Raw genomic sequence first — 16,536 nt, forward strand, 5'->3', positions numbered from 1 at the left:
TGTGGCACATCCATGCTGGCCGTCCCCAAGACCTGGCGGGGTCACGGTTGGGGTGCTGGCACCGAGCCACCATCCCCATCGTCTCCATGGGCAGCGGCGGGAGCAGCACAGAGGCTGGCATCGACGGAGGAGAGGTGACCAGCCGCTGGGCTGTAGGTCACAACAGGCTGCGGCCACACCCCGCAGACGCTGGCCATATCTCGCCACAATCCACAGCTGGGCTGAAGGGCGGCGGCGCGGTGGCGGCTCGGCGGAGACCCGCAGCCCGGCCACCCTCCGCCCGCTGCCCTGCGCCCGGCGCCGCCCGGAACCTTCTCTCCCCGGAACGTCTCCTCAGGGCTGGTTTCGCCGGCCGGCTCCGTGTGGACGGCGCATACCTCCGACTCTGATTGGCCGCGGGGCGGCCCACGTGATGGCGGCGGCGGCGGCGATTGGGCGGCGGGCGAGGCGGGTTTCCTCGGCGGCCGGTGGCGGCCGCGGGGTGCCGCCATGGCGAGCGTGCACGAGAGCCTGTACTTCAACCCGATGATGACGAACGGCGTGGTGCACGCCAATGTCTTCGGCATCAAGGACTGGGTCACCCCCTACAAGATGGCGCTGCTGGTCCTCCTCAGCGAGCTGGGCCGCGCCGGCGCGCAGCTCGGCCTGCTGGAGCGGCGGCGGCTCAACCGGCTGCTGCTGCCGCTGCTGCAGGTCGGGGACGGGCCCGCGCCTGGCCATGAGGGGGTGGGAGGGAGACCCCCAAGGGGCCGGTGGCGTTGCGGCTTGTCGCGACATGTCGCTCTCCTCCCCAGGGCCCTGACATGCCGCTGTCGCGACTGCGCAAGGCCATCGAGGAGTCCTGCCCGCACCTGGCCAGCTCCGTGCACATCAGGTGGGCGCCGGGGCCGCGCCTCCCCTCCCCGCTCGCAGCGGGTCCCCGCCACCGGGAAGCGGGGGGGCAGTTGCCGAGGGTCGGGGACCGGTCGCGGAGGCGGGCACCGAGCCGCGGGCAGCCGGGCTCCCTGCTGCTGGGGGCTACGGAACCGCCTGCGGCATTCGGTTAACGCTGCCCGTCGTGTGGTCCCTGTATTCCGTGTGGGGAACGTGGAAACGCGGCCACTACAATCCGTAATGCTGTGGAAGATGATAAGGGGTGCTCTGTGCTATCTGTATCTACTCCGATATCTCTTCAGAAGCACTGCAAAATGTGTAGTTAAAAAAGTACATTTGGAGCAAAAACGTACTTCTGCGGCTTTCTTCATTCTCATAAATTAACTTCTAACAGGCACACAAACCAAACCCCGAAGCCGTCTGGTTTTCTGTGGTACAGAAGATCTGTTTTGACATTAACTAACTCACTTAACAGCAACAGTTTTAAAAATCAGTCTATTTTGTATTCCTAATTGTTTTGTTAGAAGAATAACAACTTTTCTAATTGTTCTCTTTATTAAAAGAACTGTTTAAAAAGAGAAAAAAAACACCAAACCTGATTAGTATTTGGCTTAATTATTAATATTTAATGTGTTTTGAGTTGGCTTGTGAATATAAAATCTGGGCCTAATGAGTTAGCTACCACTTGTTTCTATTTGTGTTTACTCACCTTTATCTGAAATAGAAGAATATTTTATTTGATGCATATGCCTTAAAAAATGTGGTTTTCTTTCCCTGTTTAGGTTAAAACTTATGGCAGAAGGAGAATTGAAAGATATGGAACAATTTTTTGATGACCTTTCAGATTCATTTACAGGGACAGAGCCAGAAGTTCATAAAACAAGTGTAGTAGGTAACTAATTGTCGTCCATGAGCTATATTTGATGTGATGTCTGTCATTGACGTAATTCACTCAGGATGCAGGCTTTGTTGTTCTTTTTGGGGAGGTGTAAAGATTGTATAATGTGATTTTTCTCTTGCTCAGATGTTTCATATTTAACTAATAATTTTACATATTGTGCCGTTTTTACTGATCCTAACAGTTATTCTGTGATCAGATAGTCTGTGAGATTTGCCACTAAATTAATACCAGATTTACACCTTGCAAAATTGAGTTTTATCAATTGCAATGCTGAGATGAGGCACTTAAACAAAATTAAATAATGCAGTTTAAGCTTCTGGTTATTCTGATTTCTAGTCTCCTCTCTGAAGCAGAAACCTTACAGACAGTTGTCCTAATAGGTGTTTTCCTTTGCAGGTCTGTTTCTGCGCCATATGATCTTGGCATACAATAAGCTTTCTTTTAGTCAGGTCTATAAACTTTACACTGCCCTTCAGCAGTACTTTCAAAATGACGAGAAAAAAAATGGAATTGATGAGAGTGACATGGAACTGACGAATACAGAGGAACTGGAGGGGAAAATGGAGAAAGAAGAACTTGATGCACCCTTAAGGTGATATACTAATATTAAAGTCTTTCCCACTTAAGAGAATTAGTCTTGTTTCAGATTACCTCTGTGCACATCAGAGTAAACTTAAGATTTGTCCAGCTCAAGATGCTACTCTTGTTAAACCTTCCAGACTCCACAAACGCTCGTCTAGGCCCTTGCACGTCCTATCACTAACGACTTCAGCTGCAATACTGAGACGTAGGGTAATCTTGTATTTTTTTTTAAAGCCTCATACACGCTGGCAGAGCTGGGTGGCCTCTCCATTTCCTTGGTGCCACCATGTGGTAACACTTGTAAATGGCAACAGTCCTGCTCAGTGCCTGATAGAAGATGGCGGTACCTGTCCTCACGCTTCTTAGGGAGTTGCCAGCTGAAGTCCAGATGCTGCCCACAGTTCCCTTCTGTACAGCCCACTGCGGGGTGACTGGTTGTGCTGGCGTGTGATGTGCTAAAGCTGTTCGACAGGTCACTTCTGCTTCCAGAAAAGAAAGATTGCTCACTAAGGAAAAGTTAAGCTTAATGTTTTTGGTTTCTCTTTTCACCCTTTCCCAAATAAAAGAGCTCGCTTTTATTTACATGAAAAATTAGAAGCAAATATTGAGACTTTTCACCCAATAAAGAAATGCTCCACTCTAAGAATAATCCTAAAAGCATTTTGTGTATCCATGTATTTAAAATATACTTTCTAAACTGTCTTTATACAAACTTGTGCTTCTGCATGCTCTGCTACAGCATGAGTCAGTTAGCAGCTTGTGGAGTCTGGCTGTATGCTGTAGTTGCTGTTTTTCCGTGGAATAAACTTCTGCCTGCTCTCACAGAACAGCTGTTCTCTGGAGCGATGCGTGTAGTCAAAGTGCCAGTTCGTTTCATTGTGACTATCTTTGGAAGAAAGTAAAAGCAGAGCAAAGCCTTTCGAGTGCGCCAACCCTAAATCTTGTATCTGCTGTTTTTCTTGGGGTTTTCTTGTGCATTTGGGTAACATTCATATTGACCATCGTTTCTGCAGGTTGGAGATTACAGCTAAGCTGTGTGAAATCATTTGGTTTGCTAACTTTGATGTGGTAGATTTGATTCTTTATTAAGTTATCTCCTTTTAGTTTCCTTTCATGCTGTTGAGCTCCAGTATCCCATAAAACTTTATAAAGCAAAAGTGCGGAATGTCTAATAAAACGTGTTTTCTTGTATTCTATTTCACTGCCCTTGTTTCTAACCAGAGTGCTTCTTATCAGGGAAGAAGAGATATCTTGCAGTGGGCCTCTTTCCCAGAAACAAGCAGAGTATTTTCTTTCTCAGCAGGTATGTTAATTCTGAATAAAGTTGAGTAAATGATCCATAACGCGAATTTCACCTTCAATTTTATCCACGGTGTCAGACATGATGTTTTCTTAGATCCGTTAAAGATTTGTTGATATCTTGCATGCAGTTGCTCAGCATGAACGCTTGGGGCTAAACGTGTTTTATCTAGGCATGTACACCGTATGATGATATTTGATTCTAAGAAGGTCACTTGCATTCTGACTACTCACCTCAGATTTGGTGTCATTGAAATGTGCAGTTTTGTTGAGTATTCCAGCTGATAAATACGAAACAGAGCAGAAATATACACAGGCATGAATGTCAGTAAATGTACTGCACGCTTATAATTGCTTGCTAAAAAAATAAAATGCATTTAAAATGTATGCGAAACATTATGTATTAAAAGTTCAAAGTAACTTCTCAGTTCCATGAGGATCTTTACTGTTAGGGGTGGTCGAATCCAGTGGCAAGGCTCCTGCAGCTCCACGACCCCCAGCGCGGCCAGTGGTGAGGCTGAGCCTGCTGTCTGTGACCCCGTTCCCTGCTCTGACCGATAAGGATGAAGATCCATTAGTGTGAAATATATACACGTATGCGCTCGAGCTCTCTCTCTTGATTCCACCAGAAACTGGGCTTATACAATCAGCTTATCAGGGAACCGGCCCCAGGACTGTCTTGTCCAGTTGCCTCCAGTACAAAGACACGACACACATACAGATGCATCTCTCAGTTGACCCAAAGGCCCTGCGGTCCCTCCATCAGTTGGCTTGGGACCTCCTGGTAGGCCTGAGTTTCCTGCGGTTGTCTCCTTCAGAGAAACATACCCAGCCCAGTCTTGTGGCTGTTTCAATGCTTGGATCTCAAGCTGCTTATCCAACTTTCTGCCTAGTCCAGCTTGGTGTTCACCAGAGGTCACCCACTGACACGTACTCTCACTGGCTGTGGTTGCCAGCACCACAGACACATGGGCCCCCATGACCTGTGGCCCCCACTCCAGTTGCTGGCACCGCTGCCGCACAGACGCCTGCGATCCAGCTCCAGCTGCGGCACTTCAGCCTCCCTACACGCATGCAGAATAGGGAACCCCTTATCCAGGAGCAGAGTTAGGATTTAATGAGAAGACAAGCCAGACTGCAGTGATCTGGTGCAAGGTGTGAATGAACTGCAGTGACATTATGTTACACTGTGGTTTTTAGCTGGTGTGATTTATGTAGAGTATCTGCTACTGGTGTGTATGAATATTTTTTCTCATTCTGATTAGAATATTGTGGAGGAATCGTGATGCTTACGAGGGTTCTGAATTTTGAAGTCTTTTTATTATTCAGTAATGCTTATTCTAGTAACTACATTATTTTATTTTTTTGTTCATTGATCTTCTTGCCAAACTATGGATTTACTTTCGTTTAGTTTCCCGATTACTTTTGTGGAAAGATATTTGTAATTCCAGTGAGTGATCTGTTATTTTAGTTCTTCAAATAGAAACTTAAACAGAATTCTCTAAGCACTTTTAAACAGTCCTTTGAATAAGCTTTTATTGTACTTGGTCTCTTTGATCTCTGGAAAGTGAATGCTATAACATAGCGTAGGATGAAACTGCCACTGATGTTTCAGCCTCATAGGAGACAGGGCTGTTACAAAATCTTCTTTAATGTTCTCTCCAAGCAGATAACAAACTGACAAGCACGTATCAAAATACATTTGTAACCCTCCGGATTGAGTAATTTATCTTACTTTTACTTTTCAATTTTTATTCCAGGCTTCTTTATTAAAGAATGATGAAACAAAGGCTCTTACTCCAGCATCTTTACAAAAGGAATTGAACAACTTGTTAAAATTTAATCCAGACTTTGCTGAAGCAGTAAGTATCTTTTTCTTCATCCAAAATGGTTGTAAAGGGATTTCTTATCTCTAGGATGGGATTATTTGGGAGTAATTTATTCTATATTGAAATACAAGCAGATGATAAAAATGTGAGCAAGTTCCATGTAAATGTTTAGTAATTCAGACTGAAACTCCTGAAGGTACAGAAATCTTACTTAAGCTAAATACTTCCCCACATGTCTAGTGTTATGCACAGATATAATCTTCTAATTTTGGTGGGACTATGTGACTGCATCCCTGGTGAACTAAATCTAAAACTCATCTCTTTTTGCACACATTTTCCTAAGAAATTTCAGGCCTCATACTCCCGTAGTTTAAAAGTCAGTATCGAGAGCAATATCTATTGATTTTGCTTACTGATGTTCACTTTACCTCTGGCGCTTAATAGCAATTTATACTGAAAGCCATAGACAATTCCCCTTGAGAGCTGGTTCCAGACCTGTGCTGTGAGCATTTGCCTTGTTCCTCAACAACTTATTCTTGAGCAAGTTCCATGAGCTCCCAGTCAGCTCTTCCCTGCCTTACTTTCTAACTCTTCCTCCCAGTAGCCCTGGGCTGAGACAGACAGGATTTTCCTTGCTCCCGTTTGGAGACGTATCCTTGAAAGGGCTGCCGCAGCAGGGGCTGGACCTCACAACTCCCCACGTCCTCTCCAGTGTTCTGTTTGTCTGACGCAAAGGGCTGCCCTGCACAGGTCTCAATGCCTGGAAGAAAACACGAAGTTTTAGCATCTCCTTTCTATCTGCGCTGTGTTTGGAAATGCTCGTGCTTCTGAGTATCTTGCTGGGAGTCATGTCTCCATTCCCACTCTCACTTAGCGCATAAATACAGGGATTCTACCTATGTAGAGGTCTCAGACTGGGTGGGATAATTCTGATGGCCGAATCTTGGCCTGTGGGACACCATTTGGAAGATCTTGTTAGGGAAAACAACCAAATTTATCCAAGATTTACAGAAGTTCTGCACAGGTAGTACCGGTATCGCTGCAACTTCTGATCAAGCGCTTTCCTGACCATACAGTATTTCACGGCTGCGCTTGTTGGGCAGCCTTTCTCAATAAGAAGATCCAGAGCAATTATAAACAAAACCTTTGTTTTAATAGTTATGTATAGTTAAAGCTGATTTTGTTTCGATTTTTAGCATTATTTAAGCTACTTAAATAGTCTCAGAGTGCAAGATGTCTTCAGTTCAACACACAGCCTCCTTCATTATTTTGACCGTTTAATTCTCACCGGAGCAGAAAGCAAAAGCAACGGGGATGAAGGTTACGGTCGGAGTCTGAGATACGCTGCTCTGAATCTGGCTGCACTGCACTGTCGGTTTGGCCATTAGTAAGTCAATATATTGTACCGCACAACTAAAATTCATCTTGTTGCATCTCCTGTATGCGTTATGTGCATTCGGAAAATCTGTTCGGGAGAAGAAGGGTCTTTCTCTAATTTGATAACAGCTATAGTTGGGTTGGGTTGGAAGTTTCTTGGAATCTTGATTTGTTTTGGTTTGTTTCTGTTTTGACATTTATTTGGTTTCCATAATGACTGAGCCATCTACAGCAGGGTAAGTGTTGACATTTGTCTGTGTCCGGCTGCAACTCTTTCCTAGGTATTTAAGTTCTCAATTGCCATGACCTCAAAAAGGTCAGTGGATATGAATGTCTATTTTCAGCTGTATTCTCAAGAAACTGTGGTTGGTTTTCTGTTAACATACAAATCAACATAGAGCTGATGATCTGGAAAAAGAGTAATTAAAAAAAAATAAAAAGCCATCTGTGCTTTTTTAATTTTAAAATGCCCTAGGGGTGGGGGTTATTTTATTGATAAAGCCGGCTTGCCCATCTCCGTATATGGTTTGCATTCATTGACTGCTGTCTGGATGCATCACGTAAAAGGACTGGAGTTGGGAAGGACATCTGCAAAATTGAGAGCAACAACTTTTTCTACACGGACAGATACTTCACCTTGCCCCTGTTCAAACAATAACTTGGCGCATTGGCACGCGCAGGGTTTGAAAGCCCGCTTAGGGGTTACAATTGCATTTTTGTAGTGGTTTGCAGATACTGTCTTACTTATTATCCTCAAGACTAGAATATGTTGCTGAAGTGCTAGGAGGAAAGTACAGGCTTTCTCAGCAGTCTGTTAAGTCAGAGTTATCTTCTGAGTGCGATATGCATAATTTAGCTCAATATTCCTCTGTATGGTAATGCTGTATTTTTAGCACTGTGGGAATACTAATATGTTCTCCCTTTTTGTTTGCTGATAGCCAACAGGCTGAACTGGCACTTCAGGAAGCCATCCGAATTGCACAGGAGTCGAACGACCATGTTTGCTTGCAGCATTGCCTGGTAAGGTAGCTGTGTTGAGGCGGAGGTTAAGTCACCTTTGTCTCTGTTATCCGAGCCTTTGCTCAGGGAACTGTTGCAGAGCTGCTCTTACAGTAGTATCTCATCGAATGCTTCAGTAATTTAAATGTGACTGTCCAGCAGATGGGTCACCCAGAGCAACAAACCACAGGGAGACCATGGGGTGGTGTTGTTGCAACTCAGGATTACTTTCTTAAACAGGAGTTGTGGTCCCAGATGAGATCTCAGTACTAAACCCGTAGTTTAGTCTCGTATGTTTTAAAGAGGCAAATTAGTTCATAAACTTCCTCCTTACTGTCTGTTGCATTCTCACAGAGTAATCGGCCTTCTTTTGAGCAAACAGAAAGGAGGAGGGAAAGACTTAGATTCCTCTGTATTTCGTTCTGTAATTAACTTGATTGGTGTGATGAATTGGCATCAGTGGCATCAAACTCCTGAGATACTGCTTTCCACATTAACTCATTATGGGCTTTCTGTGCCTTACTCTGAACCTCCAGCACTGACTGCTGTCAGCCAGCGTCCCAGCCTGGCTGCACGTTTGATACGTTTTGCCGTGCAGCATTTAATAGAAGTTTCCTTAGTATCATAATAATGTTGAAGTGCTTTCTATTTCCAGTGAGTTTTTGTGCATTCTGCGCAAAAAGTAAGGGAAGTTAAAAGTGCTGCAGCCGTTACCTATTTGCAGCGAGATTTTAACTTTTCTTTCCTTGCTAGAGCTGGTTGTACATCTTGGAGCAGAAGATATTCGATAGCTGTGTTCTGCTGGAGCACTCTGTAAACAAATCTTTACATTTTGGTTTGCCGGTAAGTCCATATCATTTATCCTTTACTTTATTCTAGGACAATCCTTTACTTTATTCTAGGACAAACACAAGTGGCGAGGGGAGTGTGCACGATAGGGTTTTGTGGCTGGTCTGTTCAAAATATGTAACTGAATTTAAAGAAATCAATGTTAACACTCCAAAATCTGTCTTTTTCTATAATTTTTACTCTTCATATTAACAAACCAGAGGTCAGTTGCTTTAATGCCAGTGCATTAAGGCTCACACTTTTTTCCTTCTAACTTGTTTGTTTTTCAGGCAGAAAAACTCTGTGTGGCCACCAGCATGGCCCCAGGCACCGTGTTGGCCTTAGGCCCGTAGCACAATTTGCTGGTGCTCAAGGAAGGTTCTCGCCCCTCTGCCTTCCCTGAAACTTAGAGCTAATGCCCGAGGCAGAGCTTTGAACACAAGTTTACTTGTATGGCTCTGTCCCAGCTGAGAAATCTTGCATGGCAGCCCTCCCCTTAGACAGTTTTGTGCCCCGAATCTGTTGGCTGTTAATGTTTAGTTCTGTCTTCCCCAAGATCTGCCATCTCTTAGTTCAGAGGAGTGTTCCAAAAGGAACTAAACTGCTGATGTTGGGAGATGAGAGCAGACATGGCCGCTTGGTGGGGAAGGGGAGGAAGGGCTCTGCGTTTTCACAGCTGTTTCATCATTGGAGAAATCCAGGTACCAGTCCTGTCATCCTCTTTAAGACTTCTGTGTGTGGGAGTGGAAATTACCTTTCAAATCTAACAAAATGACATTCACACATGTGTGGGTGTGCATAAGTGGGTATTTAAAGAAATGCCTGGAGCAGTGTTCCTTTGTCTGTGCTGAATAACATCACATCTTTTTCTCTGGGATTTTTTTCTTAGTTTAGAACTCCTGCTCCCGTGTAATTTGCAAGCCCAGTGTACTCTATTGTCTTTCACTGCTGTTGGTATTTTTTTGTCTTCTTCCCAGTACCTTGCTTCCCTGGGAATACAGTCCTTGGTTCAGCAAAGAGCTTTTGCAGGAAAGGCTGCCAACAAACTAATGGATGCCTTAAAAGATTCTGATCTGTTGCACTGGAAACACAGCTTGTCAGAGCTTATTGATATTAGTATAGCACAGAAGACTGCCATTTGGAGATTATACGGCCGCAGGTATTTTGTTTCTTTTGAACTCTTGGGTTAGCTCACTGTACTTGTTAGCACATAATGCATTTTGAGTTATTTATATAGGTGTAACAAGTGACTCTGACTCTCCAGTGCACTAAAATAAAGCAATCAGACTCTGATTCGGTACAGGCCGAGTGCAATTATTTCCATTTTCTTATGTTGCTTTAAAACTCAAACTGGAGAAGAGATTGAATTTCCATTTAGTAGTGGCAAATAGTGCATAAATTGTTCCTGTGCCCCCATTTTCTACATCTCTGTGCTTAGACTGTGTGCAACTTTCGCTGTGTAGTACTTGCTGTACCTGCATAGTCCAGAGCTCCTGAATAGCAGTTGTTTTACAAGTTTTCATTCTCCTCCAGGCCCCTGGCTTACCAGAAAATGTAGACTGTTGTCATAACAAGACCATAAATTAAAAATGGTGGTAGTTTGTTGCTTGAAAGTTAAAAAAGACTGTTTCTCTTGCACAAGCACCATGGCACTTCAACAAGCCCAAACATTGCTGAGCATGAACAGTCTGGAGGCTGTGAACGTGGGCGTTCAGCAGAATAACACCGAGTCCTTCGCTGTGGTGCTGTGTCACCTGGCTGAGCTACATGCGGAGCAGGTGAGTTTTGTGGCTACTTGCAGAAATGGCATTTGGGTGAGAAGACGTGTGGGTGTTATTGACAGAGTGCGAGACTTGACTTCTGTTTTGTTCTGCCTTTAATGTCTGCAGTGGGGGCGAGGAATGCACAGGGTTTTTGCTCGGCAAGTTCTTGCCGTGAAGGTTGTGTTGAAATCACGGGGAGTGGTGCTTGCCCCAGCGTACGTTAATCAGAGTGCTGTTTCTGTGTTACAGGGATATTTTGCAGCTGCTTCTGAAATACTGAAACACCTAAAGGAAAGATTCCCTCCCAACAGTCAGCATGCGCAGGTAGAATATTTATAATTTAGCCTGTAAATTATGATACAATAGGATCTGAATTCCGTCGCATCTGAATTCTTCCCTCTGTATGCCCTGGGCTATATGTTTGCTAATTTCACTTGGCTCATGACCTCGTGGGAAGCTGTTCGACATAAACCTTTCTACAAAAGCACGAAATAGATGCCTCTGTTATCTTAATACTGGAGAGACATTTATCTCGCCATAGGCTCCTAAGAAAAAGCTGTTTAAATAGACGTGTCGTCGACAGAGAAATACACGTCTCCTTCATAAGCACGTATAGGAATTAAATGCATTGATTTGGAGCTTCAAAGTTCTGTTTAATTAGTGCTATGTATTTTGCTATATTGCAATCCAGAAATAACCGAGAGAATAGGCTGGGTTTTGTGTGGCTCTGGGAAATACCTTAACACATGAGTCTATAAGATAGTATTTACAGTGAAGTGTTCAAGATTGCATTAAATATAGTTTGGTCCTACAGAACAAGTCTACTGTTTCAAAGCATTGGTAATGATTTAAAAGAGCGTTTTTTACTTAAAATGTAGTCAAATAGGTGAGCTTTGGTATTGAAACATTAATCCAGACCTGAGCATTTCTGTTGAGGGAAGTAATTTAGTTAATCCAGTAATTGAACAGTGGAGCTAGTTGTGTCTAGACTTAAATATCCACAGGGGAAAATAAAAATTAAGTTCTAACTTAGAAAATGAGCAGGCACAGCTTCTAAAACTTGTTTGTGGATGTTCTTTGTTTAGCTTTGGATGCTGTTTGATCAGAAAATACAGTTTGAGAGAGCCATGAATGATGGCAGATACCATATAGCAGATTCTCTTGTAGCAGGAATTACAGCACTTAATAGCATTGAAGGCATATACAGGTAAGAAATCCTGGATCTGCGTACGCTTGCAGCTGTGTCCCGTGAAGATAATGAAAGATTTAGCAAAACGATTGCTGGCAGTCACGTGTGCTTACATGTTCTTCCCGTTCCAGAACTAATTATGGTCATCTTGTCTAACCTGTAGTACTTATTCCATTAGAGCGAGTCCTGCAATAATCATTTCTAGTTGTTTCTCTGGGCATTTTAAGAACTGGAATGGCACTGCTGAAATCGGTGTTATTCTAGAGCTGGAGATCTGTTGTGAGAACACAAAATACCTTGCCGTGGTAACTGTACTCAAACCTGAGCACAATGCAGGATTTTATGGCAGATAACTGGGGATTTCAGGCCTGGTCTCGACTCTAGTGTGGTAGGAGCTTCATCTGTCTCCTGGTTTCTACATCTACAAAACGGGATAATAATAATATGATTTTTCTCGCATCTTAACATGTTTTTTTTTTCCTAAATGGAAATGACATGTTAGAAATACATAGGGTAAAGCTTGGTATTTGGTGAGTATGAAATACAACTTACTGTTAAAAGCAATTTCTTGTTGATTTTCAATGAGGCAAAACACCTGAAAACATAGCCAGTGCCAGTAAGCTGGAAGATCAGTATTCAAGCTGTGGGACCTGATGCTTGTCCTTCTGGAGTTGGACTGTTTGTGATTTCCCTGATCTTTAAATATTCTACTCAGTGTATGGGTTTGGGGTGTTTTTATGCATCCCTGCTGCTGTGTATTTGTTTCGTGTTTCCCTGTTCTTGCTCTTTCCATGTTGCTCCATGTCCTTGTCAGTGCAGGTCAATTTTAGCGACTTTACCTCGTACTTGCTTTTCTTACAAATAATTACTTGTGCTTTCTAGCTTGCATGCCCTCCCACTTCTGTTGCCTGTTTGGCCTTTGTTTTTTGGCAATGCCAGTTTTCTATTTAAATCTGGTCTATGAGTTTGATCCTTTCTGCCTGTGAGTTGTCCAGCTGGAATTGGAGAGATCTGATTTTCCCACTGCCGGTGTGTATAGCACGCATACGCTTTGTCAGAATGCCATTCCGCAGTTACAAGAAACAGAAGTCACAAAATAGAGACCTATTTTACTGTGTTTGGAAGTGCAGAGTTGTATCTAAAATATAAAAATACAATCAGTGATGTGGTTTTTTTTTTTCCTACTGCGGCAGAAAAGCCATTGTGTTGAAAGCCCAAAATCAAATGTCAGAGGCACACAAACTTTTGCAGAAATTGTTGATCCACTGCCAGAAAATCAAGAACACTGAGATGGTGATTAGGTAAGAACGTTTCATTGTCAGAGTTTTGAAGACACTTTGCAGTGATTAGAATCGGCCATTTCAATTTGTCTGTGTTCAGACTTCACTAGTCTTCAGATTACCTGCTATGATTTGGAGACTACACAATAATTTCATTTATTAATCATGGCATGGAGGAATCCTAAAAATATTGTGGGAATGAAATCTAGTCATCTTTAATACCTAAATTAAAAGGTAGTAAACTTATTTTGAAGTTTCAGGAAGACTTATGGAAGAAGGAAATGCTGCATCCAAAATAAATAGGAAATAGACATGTATGTGTGTAGTCGGACTTTTGTGCTGATCTTCAGAGTAGTTACGGTGTTATTTCATATTTTGTATGTTGGTGGCATCTCCTCTTAAAAGCATAATTGAAGTTTATCGTATATGCAGTAATGTAATTCCTAATAAAATCAATACCATTATGGATGGAATGATTGTTTGGGACACAAGTGGACGTTTTTCATCAAAAGAAAATGTTTGTAATTCTTCCCCCCGTTGCGGTTAGCGTACTGCTGTCGATAGCAGAGCTCTACTGGAGATCTTCGTGTCATACCATAGCCTTGCCTGTCCTGCTGCAGGCTCTTGCCCTCTCTCGAGAGTATAGTCTACAGTACTTGGCTTCCGAAACTGTGCTGAACTTGGCTTTCTCCCAGGTATGTCTGATGCGTGTTTTCACAGGGCTGAAGGGCGACGTTTATTCTGGGGATCTGGATACTGTTTTTCCTCCTGTGAGATTTAAGAACACAACCTTGTTGGAATCAAATTATTGATTCTGGAGAAGTATATTCTAAATGTAGAATCTTGGGAGGAAGTTAATGAAAGTTGAGTTTCGTGTGTAGTACTAAGATGTGTAGTTACTGCATATAATTAAGCAGACAAGCATAAATTGGCCCTGCCTTCATTTCTTCCCTTGTTATTTTTTCTGCTAGTATTTTGGCTTTCTAGTAGCACGGTTTGGCATGTGTTTGAATTACAAATAACGCTTGTAATGGAGTTCAGTTATATTGTTTATTCTGAGCTGGCAGAGATGCAGTTGTCAGCACTGACTGCGGTGGAGAAGCCATGCCTAATCATTCCAGGGAGCACTCATTTCTACTAATAAGTTTTGATTTAAAAGAAGATTGTGGGGAAAAAAATTTACATCCTTGTCTGTGGTGCATTGCGTTATTAGAAACAGATGGGGTTTATGTTGGTCTTCTCAGAAGAAGCTGCTCTTACCAGTGGATTCCAGTATTAGACTAGCAAGTATTTCTCTTTCAGCTGATCCTTGGCATTCCTGAACAAGCCCTGAATATTCTGCAGACGGCAATAGAACCTGTCTTGGCCCACGGAGCTGTCCTGGACAAAGGCTGTGCCATGTTCTTGGTGGCCAAATGTCAGGTGGCTTCTGCAGCTTCCTACGCTCCACAGAAGAAGATTGAAGGTAGTGTGAAGTCAATTCTCCTCACTGGCACCGTGCTCAGAAGTTGAGAAGCGCACACCGGTGTACATATTGGAGTCCTGCTACATGATCACTCGGATACAGCAGAGTGTGTTACCTAGTTATCGGATAGCAAAATTAATTTGGAATTAGTTGTTCAGCAGATGCAGTGTTTGTAATGGACTCTTGTTTATCTGCGTACTTGCACACCCATATTTTGCAGCAAAGGCGGCATAACAGAAACTCGCTGAAAGACCACGTTGCTAAGACACATATTGTTTTGAAAAGCTGAGGAATTTGTAATTGGGCTCTTTAGAACTGAGCTGTGTTGCTTGGAGTTGTTATTGTGATACTATCTTGAATATGACTGTCCCCCTTTTTTCCACAGCTTTGGAATCTGCTATCTTGAATCTAAATGAAGCCAAGACTTACTTTGCCAAAGTGGACTGCAAGGAGCAGCTCAGAGATGTTCTCTACTTCCAAGCCCGGCTGTTCCACACCTTAGGCAAGACCCAGGAAAGGAACAAATGTGCCATGTTGTTCCGTCAGTTGCACCAGGAACTGCCGGCACACGGCGTCCCCTTGATCAATGCCTTCAAGTGATACATTTAAAGATGAGATTTGTTTGTTTGCCTGTTTTTTTACAGATGTCTTTTTATTATATTCAGTCATCCGTGTTTCAAAATAACTGTCAATAAATCATGGTCTTCTATTGAACAAATTTTGCGTTTTGTTTGTAATAACTTAAGCGAAAACATAGGTTTCCACCCATTTTACTTTTATTTTGTGCTCGAAATTAAGAATAAGAATTGAATGGGGGGAAAAAAAAGAAAAGACTCCCTTGACTGCTTTATAAACACGCTGAGGGGAGTAGCACAGTCACGATGAAATAATATCCGTTCTTAGTAGTGACATTTTCGGAGTCAATGCTGCCTTTATGAACGCTGGGGTACAAAAAATAATGGAAAATGTAAGCGAAGCGTCTTTGGACTCATTTTAAATGGTAAAGAATGGGAGTCTCATTTAAAACGTGTCCTTGCGTTTAACCTGTCTACAGTTGCTGTTTACTCTGTAGAAACAGATGGTGCTGGCAGAAGGGAAAAAAACAGGATTCAGTTGGAGAGGTCTAATGGTGCAAAGTCCCGGCATTGTTGTTACACGTGTCCTTGTGCAAAGAGCGGCTGAGGAAAGCAGATGCTGAACTAAAGCTCCAGCTCAGCTGAAATGTTTTTATCGTGTGTGTTCTCCTGTAGGTGCTGCGTATAATTTACCTGCTCTGGTTTCATGGGCGAACAAATGATGATCACAACTAACTCAATATCCAATATGCTGCCCTTGGCTTCTAGCAATTAGATCCTCGTTTTGGAAGAAAATTTCATTTCAGACGTAGTGCGGGATTTCAAGGCAGGTGAGGTTGTGCTTTTGTGAGCGTAAACCTTTTGTGGGTGACACTTGGGGATGGGGGTGCCAGTCCTTCACCTTGTGACTGTATAAAAGCTGAACATCATTAGGGTAAACACTTGGAGAGACCCTGCCAGGAGGCACTGGGTTAAACTGTGGCATTGTTAGCAACGAGAAAGCAAGACCAGACCTAAACCTGGCTCTGATGGAGCCCTGCCAGGTGAGGCAGGAAGGGAGAAGCTCTATGATGTGGTTGGAACGAGGGTAGTTCAGTGCTAGTTTAGCCGTCTCGTTAATTGGTGTTGCAGCGTGGGTGTTGGTAGATAATCAGTGCCTAACTTTAAAACGACAGCTAGATTTCTAACAGTGAAAAGTAGCCCAGGTTGCCCTGTGGGCTTCATGGGAGCACTGGTTTTGGTGGCTGATCCCCTCTCAGCTGCGTTATCAGAGCTCTATTAATCAGAGGAGTTCAGTCCATAAAATGTTTGGAGCACATACTATTTTACAGTAAGTGCACAAACTTGATTTCTAGAGTGGCTTTCAAGATCCTGGTCAAAATAGCAGTGTTTATCCATAGAGCTCGCATGGAAGCACGGCTCTACTCCGGGAAGCTCTACAATGCTGAAGTGGCGACCACAAATGGATCTCGAAGCAAAATGAGGACAAGGGTTCGTGCCAGCCATGGTATTCGCATCTGCTCGAGGTTAAAGCTGTTGTCCTCATGGAAAGAAGAGTTGATCAGAAAAAGGCAGG

General features: G+C 43.2%; 1 protein-coding gene across 1 annotated transcript; it reads left to right on the forward strand.

Annotated features, from left to right (window-relative positions):
- The first annotated feature begins 423 nt into the window (after positions 1-423).
- On the forward strand, positions 424-15,094 carry ANAPC5 (anaphase promoting complex subunit 5). Its single transcript, XM_063351190.1, has 17 exons — positions 424-693; positions 795-874; positions 1,656-1,765; positions 2,171-2,366; positions 3,593-3,659; positions 5,416-5,517; positions 6,681-6,871; positions 7,800-7,881; positions 8,614-8,703; positions 9,666-9,847; positions 10,331-10,466; positions 10,701-10,775; positions 11,537-11,658; positions 12,834-12,941; positions 13,468-13,615; positions 14,223-14,385; positions 14,771-15,094. The coding sequence occupies exons 1-17, from the start codon at positions 490-492 to the stop codon at positions 14,983-14,985; spliced, it is 2,271 nt and encodes a 756-aa protein (XP_063207260.1). The 5' UTR covers positions 424-489; the 3' UTR covers positions 14,986-15,094.
- The last annotated feature ends 1,442 nt before the right edge of the window (positions 15,095-16,536 follow it).

The sequence above is a fragment of the Chroicocephalus ridibundus genome, chromosome 13 (genome assembly GCF_963924245.1).
Source record: "Chroicocephalus ridibundus chromosome 13, bChrRid1.1, whole genome shotgun sequence".
Taxonomy (NCBI): Eukaryota; Metazoa; Chordata; class Aves; order Charadriiformes; family Laridae; genus Chroicocephalus; species Chroicocephalus ridibundus.

Bases quoted from the DNA above. Each gene is read 5' to 3' on its own strand.
- ANAPC5 (XM_063351190.1), top strand. From the start codon at position 490: ATGGCGAGCGTGCACGAGAGCCTGTACTTCAACCCGATGATGACGAAC. The intron at 3,660-5,415 runs GTATGTTAATTC...TTTTTATTCCAG, and splicing joins AGTATTTTCTTTCTCAGCAG to GCTTCTTTATTAAAGAATGA. The intron at 5,518-6,680 runs GTAAGTATCTTT...TTCGATTTTTAG, and splicing joins ATCCAGACTTTGCTGAAGCA to CATTATTTAAGCTACTTAAA.